At 35.2% G+C, this 24021-nt stretch overlaps 2 protein-coding genes across 2 annotated transcripts; both read left to right on the top strand.

The window, feature by feature from the left end:
• Positions 1-4126: 4126 nt before the first annotated feature.
• LOC149653654 (uncharacterized) lies at positions 4127-5405 on the top strand. The gene is made up of 2 exons (XM_089847026.1): positions 4127-5245; positions 5292-5405. The coding sequence occupies exons 1-2, from the start codon at positions 4127-4129 to the stop codon at positions 5403-5405; spliced, it is 1233 nt and encodes a 410-aa protein (XP_089703152.1).
• Positions 5406-14587: 9182 nt separating this feature from the next.
• On the top strand, positions 14588-15275 carry LOC149653653 (uncharacterized). The gene is made up of 2 exons (XM_089847143.1): positions 14588-14790; positions 14945-15275. Exons 1-2 carry the CDS (start codon positions 14758-14760, stop codon positions 15248-15250), a joined length of 339 nt encoding a protein of 112 aa, XP_089703269.1. The 5' UTR covers positions 14588-14757; the 3' UTR covers positions 15251-15275.
• The last annotated feature ends 8746 nt before the right edge of the window (positions 15276-24021 follow it).

Raw genomic sequence — 24021 nt, 5'->3', positions numbered from 1 at the left:
TTTGACCGCTGGATTTAAGTTGAAATTAGTTAGCCTTGAGTTTTTAAAGATTGTACCACGCGAAACTTATCGCGCAGAAATAAAATATTGTTTTCCGATCACGTTAATAATTGTGCGAGTACATATATTTCTTCAACTAAATATTATCCTATACCTTTAGATAAATTTCAGTAGATTTCGACTAAGTATAGTCGGGAATAATTTCATGGTGCCGAAACCCGGGAGGGATAGTTTAGTTGCGTAAAGAAATATTGTAGACTGTTAGCGGACGATTAACATAGTTGTGGTGCGTGAAAAGTATACAAGAAGAGGACGTACACTCTAAGACATCAAACGACATCATGGATCACTTTGCGAAGCTAAAAAGTAGAGGTGTGCGGTTAACCGTTTCAATCGAATAATTCGATCGAATACCGAACCGAATAATTCGATTCGGTATTCGATAAGCCTATTTTCACTATTCGATTCGAATATCGAATACCAAACTGACTATTCGGTTAAAGTTCGACTACCATAAATTTTGGTCCTTGGCACTAGAGAGACCCACCTTATTTAAAAAAATATCATGCCAATTTTATTTGTCTCCCATCAAAAACTACCGGCAAGTGCATAGGAAAATTTTAAGAAACACTTGACCACCAATGAGGAGAGGTATTTTGAAATTTAGGAGCTTCTAAATGTTCTTCTCCTTGCTTTGTAATTTTATTGGCGAATATTAGGGTTACTACCCGATTAACCGCGAATAGTTGGCCTAGTATTCGCGAATATTAGGGTTAAATATTCGCGGTTATTAGGCTTAACTATTCGCGATTAATCGGGAAGGAAAAAAATTACCAAGGCCCAACTATTCGGTATTCGATTTGGAATAAACTATTCGATTCGGTATTTGATAAGGAAAATGTTTTGGTATTCGATAACCGGTTCGATACTCAAAAAGTGGTATTCGCACACCCCTACTAAAAAGGAAACGAGGTACTGTAAGAAGCTCCCTTACAAGGTTAATTCAGAAGATTGAAAACGAACTTGGAGCATCAGCGGCGGCTTTGTCAAGGACCAGTATAACAAGTTACTTATTACAACTTGAAGACAAAGAATTGAAACTGAAGGAACTGGATGCTCTAGTTGAAGACGAAATCACCATAACTGATAGCCCAGGACTTTTAGGGTTTGACCTAGAACATTTGAACATAAAGATGAAAATTGGTACATGTCTTGTTTTTGACCCATCAAAAAATATACTAAAAGTCCCCTGCTGTAGAGCTCGAGCTTTCGCCGCCATCTTGGAAAATGGCCGCCGGGAATACCAGCTTCAATGTAATCCACGTTCTTCTTCAAAAATGATGAAAATTGGTACACATAATGATTGGAACCACATGAACATCATGACAAAATTTTACAGCTCTGTGTTCAATAGTTTGGTCGCCATATTGGAAAATGGCCGTCGTGAATGCTAGGTACAGTATATTTCACCATGTTGTTGGAAAATTATGGAAATTGATAGGTATTATAATCAGAGCTGTGTGAACTTCATAGTAAAATATTGAAGCCATTAATCCGATAGTTTGGCCGCCATCTTGAAAAATGGCCGCCATCAATGTCATTTAGATACAGTATATGGTTCAAAAATTATGAAAATTGGTAATAATTATGTTGAAGACCGTCTGAACATCATACTTGAATATTGAAGACGTGCTACTGTAGTTAGGGCACCTCTTCGAAAATGACTGCTGGAATGCCAAATATATAAATCTTTTTGAAATTCCTATTTTGAATAGATGATTTTCATTAACGTAATAAACAACAAAAATGGGTATCTTGAAGTTGAAATTATCGACGCCACCTTTAAAAATGGCGAAACGAAAATCATTGCCCTAAATTCTGAAAGAAAGAAAAGTTATTCATAGCTGTTAGTCTCAACATGTTGATTAGAGAATATGATTTAATATGGGGTTTATACATTTTAGTGTTTTTTAAGATTAGATTTTAGACAAATCTCTAACATTTCATTCATATTCATCGTCATCCTGAAGATTTTTCATAATAATTGCATGTCAGAACCCTTGATTAGGCGCTACACATAGCTGGGGGCCTTGTCAGCGACCCTCCCCATCATATTCCAAATTGAACCTGCGGAGCCGCAGTCATGGCACACGGGATTGGCCAGCGGGCCCGACAAACGCCACTTGAGCGGGTGACAGAAGCTGGACACCGTCAGCGGCGAGCCCAGTTAGGAGGTCGTCGGTGACAGGGAAGGATTAAGGCAGCAGAAAACTCTAGGAGACGGGGGAGTTCTCTCCAAGCACAAAAGTGCCATAAGGCCCAAACAAATAGTGTATCCGCGACCCCTAGAGGGTTGCCTATAGCGGGGGCGAGCCGAGGCAACACCTAGGCGGGGGCGAAGCGGCCCAGCAAAGCATTCACGGAATGGGGCAAGGAACGGTCTGAAGCGAGGGCAAATCCAAGGAACTCCCGAACCGTCACACCGAACTCGGGCCCCCTCCGCCGCGACAAGTCCTTTGAGTTAAAAAGGTTAAGAGAACACTTCTTTCATTTGCGTGCTGTAACTGGGTGTGGTTATGATAAGGCGTGGTTTAAAGTAATGACAGATAATAAACATCTTACAGATTTGTTGCGCTTTTTGAATGGCCATATTGCATCTAAGGAAGTCATAGCTGCTGCCGAAGGGAGATTTCTTTTCGCTTTGTTTTATGGGGATAATTGACACGTCACGCTTTAACCATGTAGATATTACTCGTATAATGGAACCGTTGCCGCACATACTGTCCTCATTTGATCTCGCTAAGCTTCATCCAACAACCGACGCCGCAAAACTACATTTTTTCCGAGCGTATCTTCAAGTCCAACAATAGCTAGGAAACGATTTAATCCCAAACAGTGGGGATTGGTTCGCGATCGCGAAAGTCGAAGACCCATCCACACCATTCTCCTTCCGGCATCAGATGAACTTCTAACACTCATTATTTGTACCTGAAGTCTGCAGAACATCTTGTATAAAGAACTGTAAATGTAGACGATCTGGATTTGCTTGCTGGGCAATGTGTGGTCATTGTCAAGGTATTAGCCGTAATAAAAAATCTTCAGGATGAAGCGAAATATAAACGAAATGTTAGAAATGTGTCTTAAATCTAATCCTTAACGGCAATAGAATGTTTATACCCCATATAAAATGGTTTTTCCTAACCAAAATGGAAGTAACATGGCTTTCCTTTTTTTCCAGATTTTAGGATATCAATATTTCAGCGACCATTGTTGAAGATGGGTCGATAATTTAGACTCAAAATTGGTTTTTTTTATGGCGTTTAATACGTTCATGAAAATCATCTACTCAATAAAAAAAATATCGAAAAAATTTATATATCGGTAATATATTTGTCATTTCAAGAAGTCATTTTCGAAGATGGCACCCAAACTATCAGTAGCACGTCATCAATATTCAAGTATGATGTTAAGACGGTCTTCAACATAATTATGGGAGCCGTTATTGGGACAAAACTAATGACCACTTTTCGGTCATATTTTGCTAAAGAAAATCCAACGATACATTTTTGGAGTGACTCTACGATAACTCTTTCATGGATCAAGGCCACCACAAAACAATGGAAACCATTTATCAGTAACCGTACAAGCGAAATCCAAAACTCTTACGACACGATTTTATGGAGACACGTCAAAGGAAGCATTAATTCAGCAGACCTTTTGACTAGAGGGTTAAATGTCACGGAGCTTATATCGAATGACTTGTGGTGGAAAGATCGAAAATTTCTAAGGGAACCGGAGGGTGAATGGCCAGACCAACCTAGAGATAACGGTTTCACGGAGAAGGCGAAATAAAAATCGAAGTCGAACGAAGACCCAATTCAAGGGATGTTGAAAGTCTAACGGCTATGACTCTTAAACGCTGGAGACGGAACAACTCCTGAAATTGATAGATTATTCGAACTATGAGAGAGTAGTACGAATAATAGCTTGGATTAAACGATTCCTGACCAATTCAAAACGGCAACAAGGAAACCGACCGAGGTGAACTCTCACCACCGAAGAAATACTGGATACAGAAAGACACTGGATTAAGAAGGTTCAACACGAATCATATCAAAGGTAAATCATGGCTATCAAGAACAACACACCAATAGCAAAAGATTCGGAAGTATCTGACTTAAAGGGTTTCATAGACGACGACGACCATTTACGGCTTGGTGGGAGACTTCAGTTCTCGAATTTGGACTACGACGAAAAACATCCAATAATTCTACCAGGAGACCATCCGTTTACTCACTTGCTAATCATGAAACATCACGTCGACCAGAAACATATGGGTGTTAGCGTCACGTTAGCTAGTCTGCGATCAAGATTCTGGGTTCCAAGAGGTCGGCAAATAATTAAGAGCGTCCTCTCAAAATGTCAAAAATGTAGAATCTGGAAATCGAAACCTCTCAATCACGACACCGCACCGTTACCACCAGAGAGAGTTGTTGCAAACGTTCCATTTGAAGCGACTGGAGTGGATTTTGCCGGTCCAGTTATCACCAAGCATTATGACGCGGAATCCAAGTCCTGGACGCAGCAATCAAAAAGCTACATCGCTCTTTTCACCTGTTCAACTACCAGAGCCGTGCATCTAGAACTAGTTTCCAGTCTCAACGCGGAAAATTTTATATTGGCGCTAAAGAGATTCATCGAAAGAAGAGGAGTTAGTCGATTATTCTTGTCCGATAATGCTTTGACCTTCAAAAAAACCGATCGGGAGATATCCAAACTTTGGGAATCTGTGTTGACGAACGAAATGAAGGAGTATTTTGGCACTAAACGGATCGAATGGCGATTTATTGTTGACAGAGCTCCCTGGTGGGGTGGCATGTGGGAACGTATGGTTCGGACAATGAAAGAATGTATTAAGAAGACACTGGGTAAAGCGCTTTTGTCATATGAAGAAATGGAAATAGTTGTAATTGAAGTGGAGTCGGTCATAAACTCTCGACTTATCACGTATATCAGCAATGATCATGAGGAACCGACCCCGCTAACTCCATCTCACTTTCTGGTTGGGAAAAGACTGGACGCGTTGCCACCACGGAACTTCAAGATGAATGAAATTAAATCCACAAGAGATGGCCTCACCAAGAGGTGGAAATATAGACAGGAGTTACTTGACCGATTTTGGACAAGATGGCGACAGGAGTATTTACTGGAACTTCGGACTGCTCAAAGGGTCATTCAAGCCAAAGTTAATTAGCCGGAACTTAAAATTGATGACGTTGTTATACTACAAGACGACCGACTACCACGACATCTTTGGAAGATTGGACGTATCACTGATCTACATCCTGGACGAGATGGAATTACACGAGCTTGCTCTGTTAGAAACGTCAACGGCCATATCATAAAAAGACCTTTAAAGTTGATATATCCGATAGAAATAAGATAGAGTTAAATAATTTATTAGTCTAATGTAAAAAATAAGTTAAATAATTTATTAGTCTAATGTAAAAAATAAGTTAAACTCAATTTGGTGGGAGAATGAAGAGAATTCATAATAAATAAGTTTCTGTTTGAATATGTTTAAAAAATGAACTAGTCGAAAAAGAGCTAAAATATTATTGTCTTTAATTTCTGATTTTTTACTCTTTTAAATATTAATTTTAGTCGCTTTAAAAAGACGATACGAATTTACCTTTGACCGCTGGATTTAAGTTGACATTAGTTAGCCTTGAGTTTTTAAAGATTGTACCAGGCGAAACTTATCGCGCAGAAATAAAGTATTGTTTTCCGATCACGTTAATAACTGTGCGAGTACATATATTTCTTCAACTAAATATTATCCTATACCTTTAGAGAAAATTCAGTAGATTTCGACGAAGTATAGTCGGGATTAATTTCAACCATTATGGTTTCAACGGGATACAATATTCACTCTTGGAACAAATTAAGAGTAAAGGTACCTTCGCATACGAGATCTAAGTGAACACTGAAAGCGGTAGTTGAACTTCTGAAGAAGATTGAAAAACTCAGTTTGAGCGTGGCCTTTCGCATACTGGATTCACGCGTATTCTAGATGGCCGGTAGGCTTTTCTAGATAAGAACCCACACCCTCCCATAATGTTAAAGAAAAAATTAATAGATTTTAGGCTTAACGTCCCATAGAAAAAGTATGGGATTTTTGGTTGTTCACTACATCGAATTACTATGAAACTACAGCGAATTTAAGGTTCGGAACACTTTTGAATAATCAAGCAACTATAGAATGATGATTTTCTGAAGTTTCATTAAGAGGTATTAAGTCTAAGTATTTTATTTTGATTAATTTATAAATCATGGTAAAACCGTTACATATTACACTGTTTGAATAGCATTTTGTCCATCCTCCAACGGGCTTGTGGCGCATCTGATAACGCGTCTGACTACGGGGAAAAAGATTGCAGGCTTGAGTCCTGGCACGCTCGGTGTTTTTTTTAAAGAAGATCCCCTTACAAAAATGTTCTTAAGAATTCCAAAGGCCATTCCTTGGAACCCTATGGAGCCCTTGGGATCATTTTCTAAAGAAACAATTCCCAAAGACATTCTTTGGAATTTCCTAAAGAAGTCTTGAGACAAATGTCCAAAGAATGTCTTGAGATTATTTTCCGAAGAAATTCTTTAGGAATTCTAGAGATAAATTTCCAAAGAAGGTGTAAGGTTTATTTTCCAAAGAAACTCTATAGGAACTCTAGAGATTAGTTTCCAAAGAAGGTATAACGAATGTTTTTCAAAGAAACTCTTTAGGAATTCTAGAGATTAATTTCCAAAGAAGGTATAACGAATATTTTCCAAAGAAGGTATAACGAATATTTTCCAAAGAAATTCTTTAGGAATTCTAGAGGTAAATTTCCAAAGAACGTATAAGGTTTATTTTCCAAAGAAACTCTTTAGGAATTCTAGAGATTAATTTCCAAAGAAAGTATAACGAAAATTTTCAAGAGAAACTCTTTAGGAATTCTAGAGATTAATTTCCAAAGAAGGTCTAGGGTCTGTTTTCCAAAGAAATACATTAGGAATTCTAGAGGTAAATTTCCAAAGAACGTCTTTGGAATATTTTTCAACGAAATTCTAAAGGAATTCTTGAGATAAATTTCCAAAGAAAGTCTAGGGTTAATTTCCGAAAGAAATTCGATAGGAATTATTGAGTTAAATTTCCAAAGAATGTCTTTGGAATATTTTTCATCGAAATTCTTAATGAAATCTTGAGATAATTTCCAAAGAAGGTCTGGGGTTTATTTTCCAATGAAATTCGTTAAGAATTCTAGAGATGAATTTCAAAGGGCCAGATATATTTGCAATTATGCTTTACATATAAATATCTCAAAATATTTTTACCCAAATTGTTAGCTAAAATTTCCTGCATAGACATTGACTTGATGGCTAAAAAACTAAAACCGTTTCACGTAAGCTTGTCCCGTAGCTTAGGCTCAGCAAGTGCTGAAATGGTTTATCATATTTACCCATTTTTGTATTTTTGCCTTTAATAATCCGTGAGGTGTTTATGCAAAGGTTAAATTAAATTAAAAATGAAATACGCGTAATTAAAATAGTGATGTTTAGGGAGTATAAGCTGGCAGTCGAAACTTTCGCTTTTGAAATGTAAAATTAACCTAAAATTAATTCTTTTGTGACATGTTTTATCTTTATTTCGAGCGTAATTAGAGTCCAAAATAAATATTTTTTTAAAAAATATTGTAGATAAAATTAGGTCAATCGCGTTTCTGGTACTCAAAAAACTCTCAGTGAAAATACATTATTAAACTTAACAACAACATCTTTATCTACTGCTTGGCCATTGAAGCCTCCAAAACCTACTTAGTACCCCATACATAAATACAAGGTTAAAACTTTCTGCCGTTTTCGGATGTTTATAGGTCGATTAAATGTCTGACTTTATAAGCAGTTTCGCACTATAATGTGTGTTGTTCAGCATATAAGAACTGCACTCTCTGCATTGGGATATGGTTCTGCATGTGAGAACTATCCTCGTTTCTAGAGGGCTAAATTAATTTACCCCATAATCTTTCCTATATTTCCCAAGATAATTTTAAAGTTATTCCCAAGAAAATTCCAAAGATATTTCCCAGGAAAATTCCAAAGATATTTCCCAGGAACAGTAGCGTCGCTAGGGTTTGAAATTTGGGGGGGGGGGCTAAATCTGGGCAAACTAGTTATTATAAGAAATTAATAAAAAAATTGCATAATGGATTCATTGGAAAATGTGTAGACCTTTAAAACTATCGGTGAATTTGTTCAACGGGAAATTATTCGTATTTTAAAGATATACAACATTTTATAAAAACTATGGAACCGATTATGAAGGATTTTCACTCGTCTTAAGTTTATTATTAGTTTTGGTTAGCTTTTAGTCCACACTATTGGGACTCCCTTCGAAAGAACATGTAACATTTAGTCTCCATCTGCTCTTTTGTTCAAAGTTGTACTGTTTGATATTGAAATTCATCTCTGCAGAGATGAAACTTAACGAATCTATCATTAAAATTTTTTATATATTGCTACAGAATTTTAGGTTGCTAACAGCAATTTGTTGGTAGGGTTTACGGATTATTTTGGGGGGGGGCTAAGATTGGAATTTGGGGGCTATAGCCCCCCCCAAAAAGGCCTAGCGACGCCACTGCCCAGGAAAATTCCAAAGATATTTCCCTGGATAATTCCAAAGATATTTCCCTGGATAATTCCAAAGATATTTCACTGGATAATTCCAAAGATATTTCCCAAGAAAATTCCAAAGATATTTCCCAAGAAAATTCCAAAGTTATTTCCCAAGGAATTTCCAAAGAAATTTCCAAAGCATTTTCCAAAGAAAAAAAAGGCCAATATTCCCCAATTTCCCAAAGAACCCCTTAAGGATTTCTAAAGAAATTTCCCAAGGAATTTTCTAAAGAAGATTTTTGTTAGGGTCTTTTATACATCACAAAAGAAATAAACCTCTAAATACAATGTTTGGATAAGTTTTTTTTATTACAAAGTACGGGCTTGTGGCGTTATGGATAACGCGTTTGCATTCGACGCAGAAGATTCCAGGTTAGAATCCTGGCAATTTAGTTGTCTATTTTAAAATTCTTAATGTATTATAGAAGGGACAATTCTTAGATAACAATGTTTGGATAAGGTTTTTTTAATACGAAGTACGGCCTTATTCCTTAACGGATCATGCGTCTGCCTACGGAGGAGAAATTTCCAGGTTCAAGTCCTGGTAAGCACTTAGAGAAGATCTTTTATACATCATAAAAGAAAAATCCTATAATCAAAATGTTTATATAAGTTTTATTGTTAAACGAAGTACGGGCTTGTGGCGTAATGTATAACGCGTCTCCCTTTGAAGCACAAGATTCCAGGTTCGAGCCCTGCCAAGATCGTTGTTTGTTTCTAAAGAGGATTCATAGTATATTATAGAACGGAAAAATTGAAAATTTCAACGTTGCATTTTTCTCACCAGGACACGGGCTTTTGGCGCAACGGATAACGCGCCTGCCTACGGAGCAGAAGATTCCAGGTTCTAATCCAGGCAAGTTTGATATTTATTTTTAATGGTATTTTATACATCATTAAAGAAAAAGTCCAATTCTAGAGAGCCGGAGTGCACATCAAACCCACGCCCTTTTGTATATTGTTAAAGAAAAAGTTCACAGGCTTAGCGTCCCATAGGAAAGGCATGGGATTTTTGGTGGTCCATCATATCGAATAACTAAGAAACTACAGCGAATTTAAGGTTCGAAAAACTTTTGAATTATCAAACAAATATTGAACGTTGAACTATTGAAGTTTCATTAAGAACAATTTAGTCTAAGTATTTTATTTCAATTAATTAATAAATCCTGGTAAAACCCTTACTGGCTTCACAAAAATAGTTTAAAAGGTTAGATAGTTCAAGGCTATTTTTGCTAGTTTTCCTTCTGGTGCGTGCTCTCAAGTTAAGTTGATACATAACCCTTTCATATTATAATAAGATACCATCCGTCTGCCAACTATGAATTAAGATAGCACCCGCCTTCCAAATTATTTAAAATTTCCATTAAAATAATGACAGGCACTCGGTGCGAGCCAATATGCTCACGAACATCTTACTGGAACCTTGAATGACTGACGTTTGACAAATATATAATGGTTTTATAATAGACTAGCTGTTGCCCGCGGCGTCGCTCGCGTGTACTAAGAACTTCCATCAAAATGATATAAAGAATGGGTAGATTTTTACTGATGACTAATATTTTTGTAGCACCCTAAGACCGAAGGCACTCGGCTTTGCCCGTCAGCCCGTGGGAACATTCAACATTTTTATTTTTTTTCACGCGGGCATTATTCCATAAAGAAGGGTTTTAAGTTTTTGGCCGCCATTTAAAAAATATGGCGAGAAATCGAACCCGAAAGACCATTCAGCCCGTCTATAGGTTAAAGGAAACCAGTGTACTAAATATTTGCGAAATCGGTTGAAACGCGCGGACTTTGTTGCATAGAGAAGATTCTTTTACATTTCTGGGCGCCATTTTTTAAGATGGCGGCGGATTAGAAAAATCTTTCTTAGTACGCGCCTACTACTTATGAGTAACGTTCCTGAAGAGGTTGACAGTGATGTAGAGAAACCAATTAAAAATAAACAAAAAGAACCAGAAACCTTGGCCAAAACCACGTTCAAACGAAAAGAAACTTCAAAAAATAACACGTCAAGAAGTAAAAAAATGAAAAGTGATCCAACATCCTCAATTCTAGAAGCAATAGATGCTACAAACAAGTGTGTTTTCTAGCGCTTAGATGTAGGTAGATATTTAAAATTAATTATTTTATCATATATTTAAAGGGAATTAGCCAAACCAGAAACCTCGTCCGAGAGGTTTGGGGAATACGTGGTGAGATTACACCAAGCAATTCCAGATAATTTGAAATTAAAATGTGAAATGGAAGTTATCCAATTAATGTACAAATATTCATCTGATTCTACCTAGACATTTTATTTTAATAAAGAAATACATATTTTTGTAAAACATTTCCTTGGCTTATTTATCGCCGAATTCCCGGTAAGCCCCATTGCAATGGCACTTCTCCGCTTTCACTAGAAAAGTAGTGAGTGAAGGCTTTTCGGATATCACTGGCATCTGAACTGAAATTTCTCGCGGTTGTGGCATCCAAACTGTTTAGTCCATTTGCTGGGAGGTACGCTAGGATCTCTCGCCATTTTCCATCTTGTATGTTTTTCAAAACATCTTTACGGTCACTGAACCCGGCAGGGCAATACAGTTTAGTATTTTCTTTATCTTCCTCAATTAGTAATAATTGTGCAATATAACACATGCTTTCACAACTGCGTCTATATTTGATGGTTTCAACAAATTCTCCATCTAGCCGCTAAAATTCCAAATGCATTCTCACTGCACCTTCTGAAAAGGATATATTATATTTTTTGTAAACATCTGTGGTTTCATATATTTAGTTACCTGGCTCGACTTAAACGATAGTTAAATATTCGTTTAGCAGAATCTAATTCATTGCCAGGATAGGGTCTCATAAAATTAGGTAGAAGCTGGAATGCCTCGTCCCCAAGGAGAACATGCGGCAGAATTATGTCGCTGTTTGGAGCTCGACGTGGTTTGGGAAATCCAGCTTTTTGATTCTGAACAGCTTGTCCAAATGCCGAGGATTTAAATATGCCTCCATCGGAATGAGAGCCATATCCCCCAATATCAACAACAACAAAACGGTATTTTGCATCGACAACGGCCATAAGTACTATAGAATTATAACCCTATGAAATATAAGTTATGAATATTTTCAGTAAATTTTGGTAATTTTAAATATACATGTAGTACTTTATAATTATAGTAAAGAGATCCATTTTTCCTCAGTTGTTGTATCATAACGTGCTTGCCGTCTACAGCACCGCAACACATTGGGAAGTCCCACAGAGTTCCATATTCATTAGCAATTTTAATCCATGTGTTTTCATTTGGTACCTAAAACCAAACGCTCATTATTTTGTTTTGAAGTATGGTTTAGGTGTTCCCTATACCGGCAAGTATATTGGTTGCAAAGCTTCCCAAATTGCTGCACAAGTCTCCTTGATGATTCGATGAGCGGTGGTTTTCCCAAGGCGGAATGCATATGTCATACTGACCAAACTAGCTCCAGATGCTAGGAATCTGTAAATAGCACGGAAAAGGGTTCATTGTCGTAATTCTATTTATATTAATAGTAAATAAATAAGAATAACAACCTTAATGTTAATGCTAATCTTTCTCCCGTTGAAATTGGTGAGCGTCCAGGAGGATACATTTCCAATTTCTTCTCGACCATTTTCAAACGTTTGTCGAATAGACTAGGATTCATTCTTGTAAAATTTTTGAACTTGGTCTCATCATTTCTCCTCATGCATTTCAACTTAATTCCAACAAAGTATCATCAATTTTAAATTGGCAACACACTTGTATATGCTGTTATAATGCAAAGGCCTAATGTAAATGAGGCTTACCAGTGTCTCAAAGTATCCTTCAGTTTTCCTATTTCTCCAAATTGGATGCACCCACCAGCGTCTACGCGTATAGCTTCGTTTTTTGTTTGAAATTAGTTGGTTATATAGCTGTATTATCAAAAATTGTCTTTTTAAGAGCAAACGCCGTTTTCTTCCATTTAAGATCGCCATTTTGTTTTAGCGCAGAATCCTTCTTGACGCTAGTCATGTGACCTCCAAATCGCGCGAGTTTGGAAACGGGTGTAGGCTTGGGCTTACGCTGGCGCTAAAGTATTTGTCGAGCGCTGTGTAGGAGACTATATCGCGCGATTTTTGGAACGTCTCAAGCTCAATCTTTTCGCCTTTCAAGCGCGTTTGGAAACCCACCTTTACGTTTGAAAATCATAAGAGGACAAGTAAAGTATTCAAATATCTTTCCAATTTTTGCAATAGTTGAATAGGATTTTGCATATAAAATTTATTTTACGATACAAAAATTTTATTTAAACATAATATAAACGATAAAATGTAGATATTATTTAAAATGAAATCGAGCTTCTGAGTTACGAATTATAAAAACAAAAAAATAAAAAGTAAAATATAACCACTTCATGTGGATAATAAGATTTTTTGTTCACTTTAAATTTTAACTTATTTGTTTGGGAATTTTTTATAATTCGGAAATATGTTGTGATCTCGGAAACGATTTTCAATTTCTCTTATTCTATTCAAAACTACGAAACAAGTCCCCGTGCGAAGTATGAAAAACCTATAATCAAATATTTTTCATAACTTTGATGTTTTAATTGCAAAATGAAGTGTTTATTTTTACGTTAATCAAAATAATCATTACCTTGTTTATAAAAATTTTGTACTTCTAAAGGCTATCTAATTTTTTCAAACATTTTATGTTTTGGAATGCGGAGTCTATTACCATTATTTAAGAATATATTTATCTCAAGGTAAGTCCTCTTACCTTAATCGAAATTCCGACACAAGTCTCCAGAAGAAGTATGTAAACATGGAGTTGTTATCATTAATATTATTTTTGTTTACTTTGATGTCTCTTATTGCATACTGAAGTATTTATTTTCTTTCAATTTTTACAACCTTTCGTTTTAAGTTTGATAATAAAAAATTTTCTCGTTTTATAGTCTAACAGTAGTATAGGGCTACACTTCGTACCTCCGTAGGTGTAGAGTGTAGGTGTAGAATGTCAAGGTCACAGTGTCAATGCCCTCTCGCCACGCCCCCAACTCGCGCGCGCCCCCTCGCGGGAAAACTTGCGCGCCCCCTGGCGGGAAAACTTGCGCGCCCCCTCGCGGGAAAACTCGCGGGCCCCCGCGCGCCCCCTGGCGGCTGCGCCCCCTGGCGGGAAAACATTGCGCGGGTATCTGGCAGTCCTGTCTACAACTGTATCTGTGACGTCATTGGCGGGAAAATCTACAACTGTATCTGTGACGTCATTGGCGGGAAAACACCGTGCGGCGCCTATTGGGAAACTCCTCTCTTCTACAACTGTATCTGTAACGTCATTTGAAGAATTGTATTTGTGACGTCATTGATAAGAGACGAGAATGGATAGCTTTAATACATTGCCAAGGGTTAATGATAGGTCTCTGCTGGATGGTAATTAAAAGGTACACGTAAAAGCGTAATTAATATATAAGAAATTCATCTTAGACGCAATAGTAGAAAGCGTAATTAGTCTCTGAATGTAGAGTTATACTTACAAAAGGAACAAAGATTTGACAGCTCAAACGGAATCAAATACCAGTACTTAGTTTCAAAATACAATCACAGAAAAGTAAGCGTGTGAAAATACTCTCCTTTCAAATCTATCGCATTCAAAACAATACACATTTAATTTTCTATTAGTATCGTACTAAAACCAACGGTGGAGGCAGAGGCTACCCCGTTTACAGACCAACACCAAATGTCAGGACTCGTCCTAACGTGTCTAAACCTAACCTACCTCCAAGTTATAACGAAGTTATCACTGATTCAAAATAAATCACCGATAGGTTAGTAGTGGTTTGAAAGCAATTACCTATACTAAACCGGACTATTTTGGTAAAGATGTCGTACTTGCAATGGTTTAATAGTAGCAAAATTTCTTCCAACATATAAATGTTTAAGGGATTTGTTTTTCCAGCTAAATCGGCATCGAAATCTGAAAGGACTCGACTTTAATTTGAGCTGTTAGATTGTCATACCTTTTGAAATAACTAGTTTTTCAGGCATTTTCCTCCTGTCGTATGTTTATATTTATTACCAACGTTCCAATCAAGGTACTAGAACCTGTTTTGTTATTCCCTATTGAAATTGAATTCATAGTTTGTTTATTTAAAAATGGATAGAGCACACATTCCACTATTTAGATATTCAGGGTGTAGAAAGTAAATTATTTTTAATTGATTTTAACATAAAAAACAAACTATTTAGCTGTGCCAAGTGATTGAAAATAGAGTCTTCAAGTTTAAAGCAATTAACAACGAGATTGAAGTTATTAATCATATGAGCATTCAGTTAGGAATGTCTTTAGAGTATATATCAAAAGACCTGGTTTGTGGAGGTTTTTCAACGGTATACGCTTGTACGCGCGATTATCGTGAAGAAGTTGCGTGGGATGTTGACACCATCTACTTGTCACACGATAGCAAAGAACTGTCACTGACACAAAACATTAAAGGAAAAAAATACAAGACTATGAAAAACAAATTCTTAATGACAATCTCTTCTCAATTGTAAAGAAAAACAGAAAATAAATGTTTTATTGCACCTTAGTGTATTTTATTGTGGTGGGTTACGGTTAAGGTTTGAAGTGCGACTAGGATGATTATTAGAGTTAGGAGTTGTGGATGTAGAGGTCGCTTCAGGTCGTAAGGGCAACCCCTGACTTCTATGCTGTGCTATTATCCATTGACGGTGTTGCTCGTCCAAAACGAAGGGTATTTCCTCAATTGGGTCCTGTTGCTCCTGTACACCTTCACGCAACATCGGTCTGACCCGCGCTATCTGTAAATTTCTCCACGAGGGGTGTTTTTCGTATAATTCCTCATTTTCGGATTTTATTTTCATATTATATAATTTTTCTAAAATTTCCTAAAAAATATTTAATTATTAAATTCTTAGACCCAATTGGAAATCAAAATCTCTTTATTTCGTGCAATTTAGGAAACTATCGAAAATTGGTTTTAAAAGTTTTTCAGTTTCTTTAATCCGATGTTTAAACCTCATGTTATTATATAGTTCCATGTTATATCGATCTTCCAACGGTATTACATGTACAGTTATTATATGTGAAAAACTAACCAACAATTTTTGGTTTTTTACACAAAGATGCTTTTCTCTCATCAGGTAAAGTTGTTGCGAATAGCTCCTTGTTGGTGTTTAGGTTATTGGGAGAACTAATATTATCTAAAAGAACTAATTAACCGACTGAAAAATTAACTAGTCTTAATATACTTTTGTTGGTTATTTTGTAAATGAATAAACTTTGAGACTTTATTTGCAAGAAATAGTTTATTTTAGCAAGGTTAAAATTAAATGAACTTCTCGCGTTGGAGGTAATTTCGAGAGTGATTCTAAAAAAGTCCACTAGCAAGAGACGTGAGACCCCATACGTCACGTGTCCGTTTTTTATCTTAGAACAGCAGAGGTTTTTTAAGCTGTTATCTTATTTACCTATATTATTTATTACATTAATCTATTTTGTTAATTTTAGACTATACATTATTAATTATTATGATTATTTGATTTTTAATTCTAAAATAATTTTCATGGGTTCGCTTTAAAACCAAATGGCAAAGTGTCCCAACCTTTAATTGCACGTTTGTTAAACGTAAATCCAAAGCTTTTTTCTAGTTTTCGACTTAAAAGAGTGGCCGACGTTTTATTTCGAATGACGTTGAAAGGAACGTCCACTTTTAGACGTTTGGATTTATTTTTTATAGAGTCCACTATAGCTTCAAAGTTTATAATTTTCTCGTTAACACGATTAAGGCAAATTCCTTTAACCTTCACGACAGATTGACCGTCCGTAGTTCTGTAACCGTAACTCTTGGGCCCATTTGAAACAAACTCTGTAATTGTAGCGTCCCCTAGTTCGTTAACCCAACATCCTAAATTGTTACCCGTGGGGGGTTTAAAATCGTTTTCCCCCGCCACAAATAAAACGCTATCCGTATCTGTGTATAATGCTCTTTTACCCAATTTATGCAAGGTCTCGAATAAGGTTAATCTTCCGTAACACGAAACGAAACAAGCCACATACGGATTTCCTTTGAAATATGTTGGTGCAAATTCATCTTTGTTTTTGTACGATAATAAGCACATTTCTTCATTAATTGGTCTTAAATCTACCAATTCCTTTGTGTCATCAGATAAGATACGTAAAAGTTCTGTGCACTCGTTAACAATTAGTGTTTTGGTTTTGTTTGTATTCATACCAAAACGACCCCAAAGACTGTTGAGACAAATCTTTGAAATAGCTCTCAGCGCGGGGTTATGAACTACTTCATCCATCTCGACACTAATACCTTCAGATTCATAAATCGATTCAATATATTTTTGTTTTTGCTCGTCAGTTTTAACGGAAGACGGATAGCCGGAATTAGCTTGTTTTATCTTCAAAAAATTGTTAACATAACCGCCAAATAGTCCATCGTTAACATGTTTTTCATACTGAAATGTCTCGTCGAAATGATGTACTTCGTATATTTTTATAATTTTATAACCCATTTCTACGGCTTTGTAAATTTCAGGCGAGGGCCAAATACCCGAAATAATTCGTTCCTTGTCAGAATGTTGACACGCTTCATTATTTGATTCAAGGGCACATGACTTACACAGGGGGAAAAACAATTTTCCATTAAACCTATATGGTAAAACTGGGATATATAGGTCAGTCGGGGGCAAGAGTTCACACGATATTATACCAAAATAGGCATTTTTTTCATAGTTAAAGTTACTATTTAAAATTTTGGGATGTCCTTTTGGGTAGATTCCGTATTTATTGACAGCGGGATAGAGTGACATGAGGTCGTAATAATAAATTTTTTCGTTTTTTGCTTCATCCGGTTTATGATATAATTTGAAGACTTCTGTCCTTCCACCGTATAAAGCCGACCTGGCTAATATTGGTGAAGGTACCTCTACAGTTTCGCAAAAGGTACTACAAGCGATATTTGTCTTTAACAAATTTTCAAACTCGCATTCCCACATTATTATATACTTTGCATTGGGGTGTAACTTTTTTATAAATTCTATTCTATCCAGGCCCTTTTCGTAACAGTTTTTATTTGTATCATTTACTAAACTGTTCCATTCACTACCTTTTAAACATTTCGGACAACCGTGATACGCGCAACCATTGAACTCTAGGATAATTTCAGGATCCTTTGAGTAACCGTCAACTAAATAAGGTCCAATTCTTTTTTCTCCTTCAGGAGATAGGGCTGTCTGTATTTCTACCTTCATTTCTTTACTAACCCAAGCCAACCACTTGATAGCTTTACTACTTTGGTTGTATGACCCACGATAACCCGGACTAGGTACCACACCCAATGTATTTTTTTCTAAATATTTGTGTAAAAACACGTTAGTACAGGCCCCCGATATTGTAATAGCTCCGCAATTAAGAGGATCTAGACCCGATGCTTTTTTGTAAAGTTCTCTAAATTTTGTAATTCCTTTTTGTAAAACTACTACATCTTGTACAGCGTATTCCTCTAATTCGGTCATTATTTTGTACGTGGATTTTTTACCTTTTTCACTGTACCATAAATCAAAGGCTTGTCGGTCCTTTTCATTCATAAATTCAGGTTGAAACGCGGTCTTTTCAGGTAACGGACCTTCATAGTTTAAAGTGTCCTCTTTTAAGAAAATATAAGGAAAAAACTGTTTTTTGTAACTACCCAATTGAAAGGTTTCTGTAAAGGCTCTCAGAGGAAGGGCCACGAAGGAATAACTACAAATAAACCTAAAATTTTGACTTTTAATAAAGAGAGCTAGAATTTTAGAGCCGTCGAATATGACGTCTGGTTTTACATGGTTATTAATTAACCAATTTAATATAAAATACGAATCAAAACCTTTAAAGTTGTGGGCCACTATAGTCAAATTTTCAAATTTAGGTTTACTTATTTTTATTCGTTTATTGTTCCTTGTATAAGATGTCTCATTTTCTGTTTGGGTCAGATATTTCATAAACTTATCAACACAATCAAAACCTCTAAAAATTTGATAATCGTATTCGGTATCATTAATTTGCATGGCCGAAACTAATAGAACTGGGGTATGTTTAGAGTTCATATCAATAGTTTCACAGTCAAAATAACAAAATCTAGTTTCTTTAAAAGTATCATCAAGGGGTTGAACGTAACACATTTTGGGAGGGTGCTCAATTTTACATCTAGAACAAGTTGTAAGACATTTATGTTTGTCATCGCGAATTTCTTTGCAACATTTTAAGCACCGTTTAATTTTTAAACAAGTGCCATTTTCTATGTGAAATTGGAAACATTCAGACCCTTTAAAGTATCTATTACAGCTTTGGCAGCGAGATATTTCAAGCTGAGGGTCTTCGTGAAAGGTCTCAGAGTAACAACGCCAACATTTGGTTTTTTGATTAAAACATTTGTGTTTTTTTGCGTTCTTTGAATTAGTAAACGTTGTTAAACACGTATTGCAATACGACATGGCCCCAAACATACTAGCTAAACTTTTAATGACATGCATGTGTTGATCTATTTGTAATAAAAAAAATTTTTCTCCGAAAACATTTCACCTTGATAAACCTTTTTGAAATTATCATTAGCACTGAAAATAACTATTTGATACTCGGGTTGCAATACTTTTTGAAACATTGCAATTTTGTCTAAACTAACGGGACCAATAGGCACATTAGCCTTGGCATGAAGCTTTAACGCTTCTTCTTTTTGCAAAGGTCTATGACCTATTTGTATACGTCTATAACGATTAAAATCAAAAGTCAAAGTACTAAGCTTTTGTTTCTTTAAATATGTTAAATCAGCAACCATCATCCCGCAAACGATTGCTCTTGATACGCATAGTTCATCATCGTTTATTATGGGTAAAAATGTCCTTCCTTTCTGAATATATTTGTCGAGAGCTATCATCGATCTATATTTAACAGATCGACGACCTGATATTGGTACATTAACGTTTAAAAATATAGCATCGAGCCTGACATCACCCTCGAGAAAAAAATTTCTTCGGCTTTGACTTACTTGACTAATGGCAGTCATTAATCTTTCCGCCGTTAACTCATTTAGGGCCATAAAATTTAAATTTATAGCATTTTCCAGTAAGTCAGACCTAACACAAAATCTAACGCTATTGTAACCTGGAGAAGATTCTAAAATTGTCTCTATAATGGATTGAAAGATTTTTTTCAATTGTTCATATACTTCTGTCAATTTGAGCATATGAAGGTCTTTAAAAATAATTTTATATTCAGAGGCTAAACAGTTGAACTTTCGAGAGACAGTTTGATTAACTTTTGATAATTCGTAAAACCTTTTAGGATTAAAATAGGAAAGATCCAAAGGCTCTTCTTCGGATGATGACATGTTTTCTATTTGATCTTAGGCGCAACTCGATATAAAACTCTTGACGTATACCTAGGAAACAAACTAAAATATCTAAAATAATATACACTACAAGTTCTAAAATAAAAAGTATAAATTTTTCTAAAAATACGTTTTAAAAATTCTTTATTGTTTAAATTTACAAATTTCTTATACAGTTACAGGCATTTTCTTTAAAACTTTATCTATAAGACTGACAACCTCTGGTATTTCATCAAACTTTAAATTTAATTGTTTTTCGCGCATTTCCCCCCTATATTTTGTCAATAAATAACCCGTATCTTTAAAATTTTCCAGTTCCAGCATTCCCGGGAAACATAGGGTCTGTTTTATGATACCGCATGGTTTGCTTAAATTTTTTTTAACTTCTTCTATCACGTCTATCGAAATACATATTCCATATATAAGGGGTTTTTTAAAAGCGTATCTTCTAATATCTACATATAATTTATTGTTTAATTTAACTAAATTTTACACCGATATTGTCGCTCTCGTTAAATTTAATTTCGATAGTTTCCCACGTTTGATTTACCGTCTAAAGACAATAATGATACATTTGGACATGCAGTTTTTAAAAACGTGGAAAATTAAAAAAATCTTACCCTGGACATCGTGATAATTTAGATAGTTTATGGTCGAGAGATATTGCCTCAAGTGATTGTACGCCGCGACTTGCTGGGTTATATACTATATCTAAAGCGGTCTACGTATCACGTTAAAATAAGTACATTTTGAACTATCATAGATGTAAAAAAATCTTGTTTCCGTTTTACAAAAACAGCTGCTAGTTATAAGAGCGAAAAATATATTATAACCTTGACGTCATACGTATATTTCGAATTACCTTTGACGCCAACCTTGTTTTCGCTTTATTAAAACACCTGTTAATTATAACGAAGCAAAATATAACACGGTATAGGCGCTATATTATTCACCTTCAGGTATAACGAATCCTTGGGTCCTAGCTATTTTGATAGTATTTTATAAAACGAATAAAATACACTAAAAACACAATAAACCATTTAAATTGCAATAAAATATACTAAAAGTACAATAAAACTATAATAAAACACAGTAAAACACAATAAAACACTCTAAAACTACAATAAAACACTCTAAAAGTACACTATACCATAATAAAATACACTAAAAGTACAATACAACTACAATAAAATACAGTAAAACACAATAAAATACACTAAAAGTACACTAAAATACAGTAAAACACAATAAAATACACTAAAAGTACAATAAAACACAGTACAACACAATAAAATACACTAAACGTACAATAAAACTACAATAAAACACTCTAAAATACAATAAAACACTCTAAAACTACAATAAAATACACTAAAAGTACAATAAAACTATAATAAAACACAGTAAAACACAATAAAACACTCTAAAACACAATAAAACACTCTAAAACACAATAAAACACTCTAAAAGTACACTATACCATAATAAAATACACTAAAAGTACAATAAAACTACAATAAAATACAGTAAAACACAATAAAACACTCTAAAACTACACTATACCACTATAAAATACACTAAAAGTACAATAAAATACACTAAAAGTACAATAAAATACACTAAAAGTACAATAAAGCACAGTACAACACAATAAAATACACTAAACGTACAATAAAACTACAATAAAACACTCTAAAATACAATAAAACACTCTAAAACACAATAAAACACTCTAAAACTACAATAAAACACTCTAAAACTACAATAAAACACTCTAAAAGTACACTATACCATAATAAAATACACTAAAAGTACAATAAAACTACAATAAAATACAGTAAAACACAATAAAATACAGTAAAACACAATAAAACACTCTAAAACTACACTATACCACTATAAAATACACTAAAAGTACAATAAAACATTTAAATTGCTATAAAACTGCAATAAAACAGTCTAAAATTCACTTAAATTAAAACAAAACACACTAAACTACAGTAAAACATGTTTACACTAGACCGCCAAGAAGAAAAACATTGAATTTTTTGAAAGTTATTTATTTGCCTTAGTTTTCCCAGGTTTGTACGAACCATGAATTAAACCTCGTTCAGATAGACAGTTGTTTCAATGGTAAAAAGATAAGGTTTGAAAATAGGCTTATATTAAAGAAAGTCTGCGAAATACTTATTCGCGAAATAATTATTCGCGTCATTGGATCTCATGTGATAATGAACTTCATGAAACATTAAACTGTTAGTGTTATCACACAAACACTCGGCTAACCTGCAAATCTGCATGGCCTTGAATATATAATGCGTAGCTGTGTCGTTTTCATCACTATAATTTACTTATGGTTTTGTTAGTTTTATATACCATAAACATACACATATGAAGAGCTAAGTTAAGAACTCTTATGTACTGGTATGGGCAATGAAATTCGAATCCAGCGTAATAAAATGTACGAAATTTACATCCCTCCTCATTACGAGGATGGCAACTACCTAACTGACAAATATTTGTGGTTCCATACATTTTGTTCGGTGTCAGGTGTACGGTAAATTCGTGGAAACTATCCCCAGTGAATTCTTCCAATTTGAATTGATGAACCTTGTTATTTATGATACATGGAAACTGTCTAACAAACATGTCAATTAATGACCCTGGGGGTAATTGCACTGTAGAAGTTAGTAATCTGTACATTGCCAAGTGTTTCAATCCAAAATTTATATTAGGGCCATTAACGTATTGCCATATATAACCTTTACCATCGGCTACATTATAGACTTCATTCGGTGTGGGGTTTATTAGTAAATACCCCGTTTCGGGATCTGTAGTCCTTTCGGATTTTCCGTAATCTTTATCCCATCCGATAGCACCAAATTTTTCAATTCGTCTTAAGTTGTTTCGTCTAACGACGGCTTCTAAAGTAATGGGTGAATTCATTCTACAATCCTCACTACAGCAGATAGGTTAGGAAGGGGTGTCCGGTGTATTGTCAGTTTCGGAGAACGCTTTTGATTCGTCCCTGATGGTGTAAAAATTAACCAAATACTCTAACTGTTAGTTATAAGAGAGCAAAATATATTTTCTATACGTATATTTCGAGTTATCTTTGACGTCAACCAACCTTGTTTTCGCTTTATAAAAGCAACTGTTTGTTATAAGATATAAAAATATATTTCCAATTATCTTTGACGTCAACCAACTTTGTTTTCGCTTTATAAAAGCAACTGTTTATTATAAGATATAAAAATATATTTCCAATTATCTTTGACGTCAACCAACTTTGTTTTCGCTTTATAAAAGCAACTGTTTATTATAAGAGATAAAAATATATCCTTTATAAAAGTAACCTTGGTTCGCTTGTTAAGGACTCTCGCTAAGGGGATTCGAACTCGTGATACATAGAACAACGAGTTTAAAGGCAGATACGTTAACGAGCGAGCCAATGTTACTTGAGGGTGTATTCGGTTGATGACTATAGTACCGTGGATTTATTAATATAATATGATTCTTTCCCCCCGTGACGAAAAGTATATCTGCTGGATAACCAATGTAGTTTTTGCTAACGCATTAGTCGAAAAAATCGTTTAGTTCTAGTTCTTGATAATATGTCTACTGATAAAATGAAACCTTATCCGACTGGATGTTATCAATGCGGCGGAAGCCTTATTGAGTTTCCAGATCACGCCGGACAAACGTTTTATTGCGATGGAGATGTCGATTGTCCTTTAAGACATCACACTGTTTTTGTAACAAAAAATAATCACATACACCCGATAGAAGAAAAATTTCAACCTTTGAGTCCGGATAGAGTGTGTTTAGTATGCGGTACGTATTCGTCAGCGAAGGACGCTCGTAACGCCGAATGTTCCGAAGAAGGCACAACTTGTCGGTTTACGGCTAAATCCGTTATAAAAGCGA

Source organism: Phalangium opilio, unplaced genomic scaffold (assembly GCF_054372755.1).
Source record: "Phalangium opilio isolate 3A_F unplaced genomic scaffold, DU_Popi_V2 ptg000082l_1, whole genome shotgun sequence".
Taxonomy (NCBI): domain Eukaryota; kingdom Metazoa; phylum Arthropoda; class Arachnida; order Opiliones; family Phalangiidae; genus Phalangium; species Phalangium opilio.
Note: the sequence above shows the minus strand (reverse complement) of the source record. Positions and strands in the feature narration are given on the sequence as shown.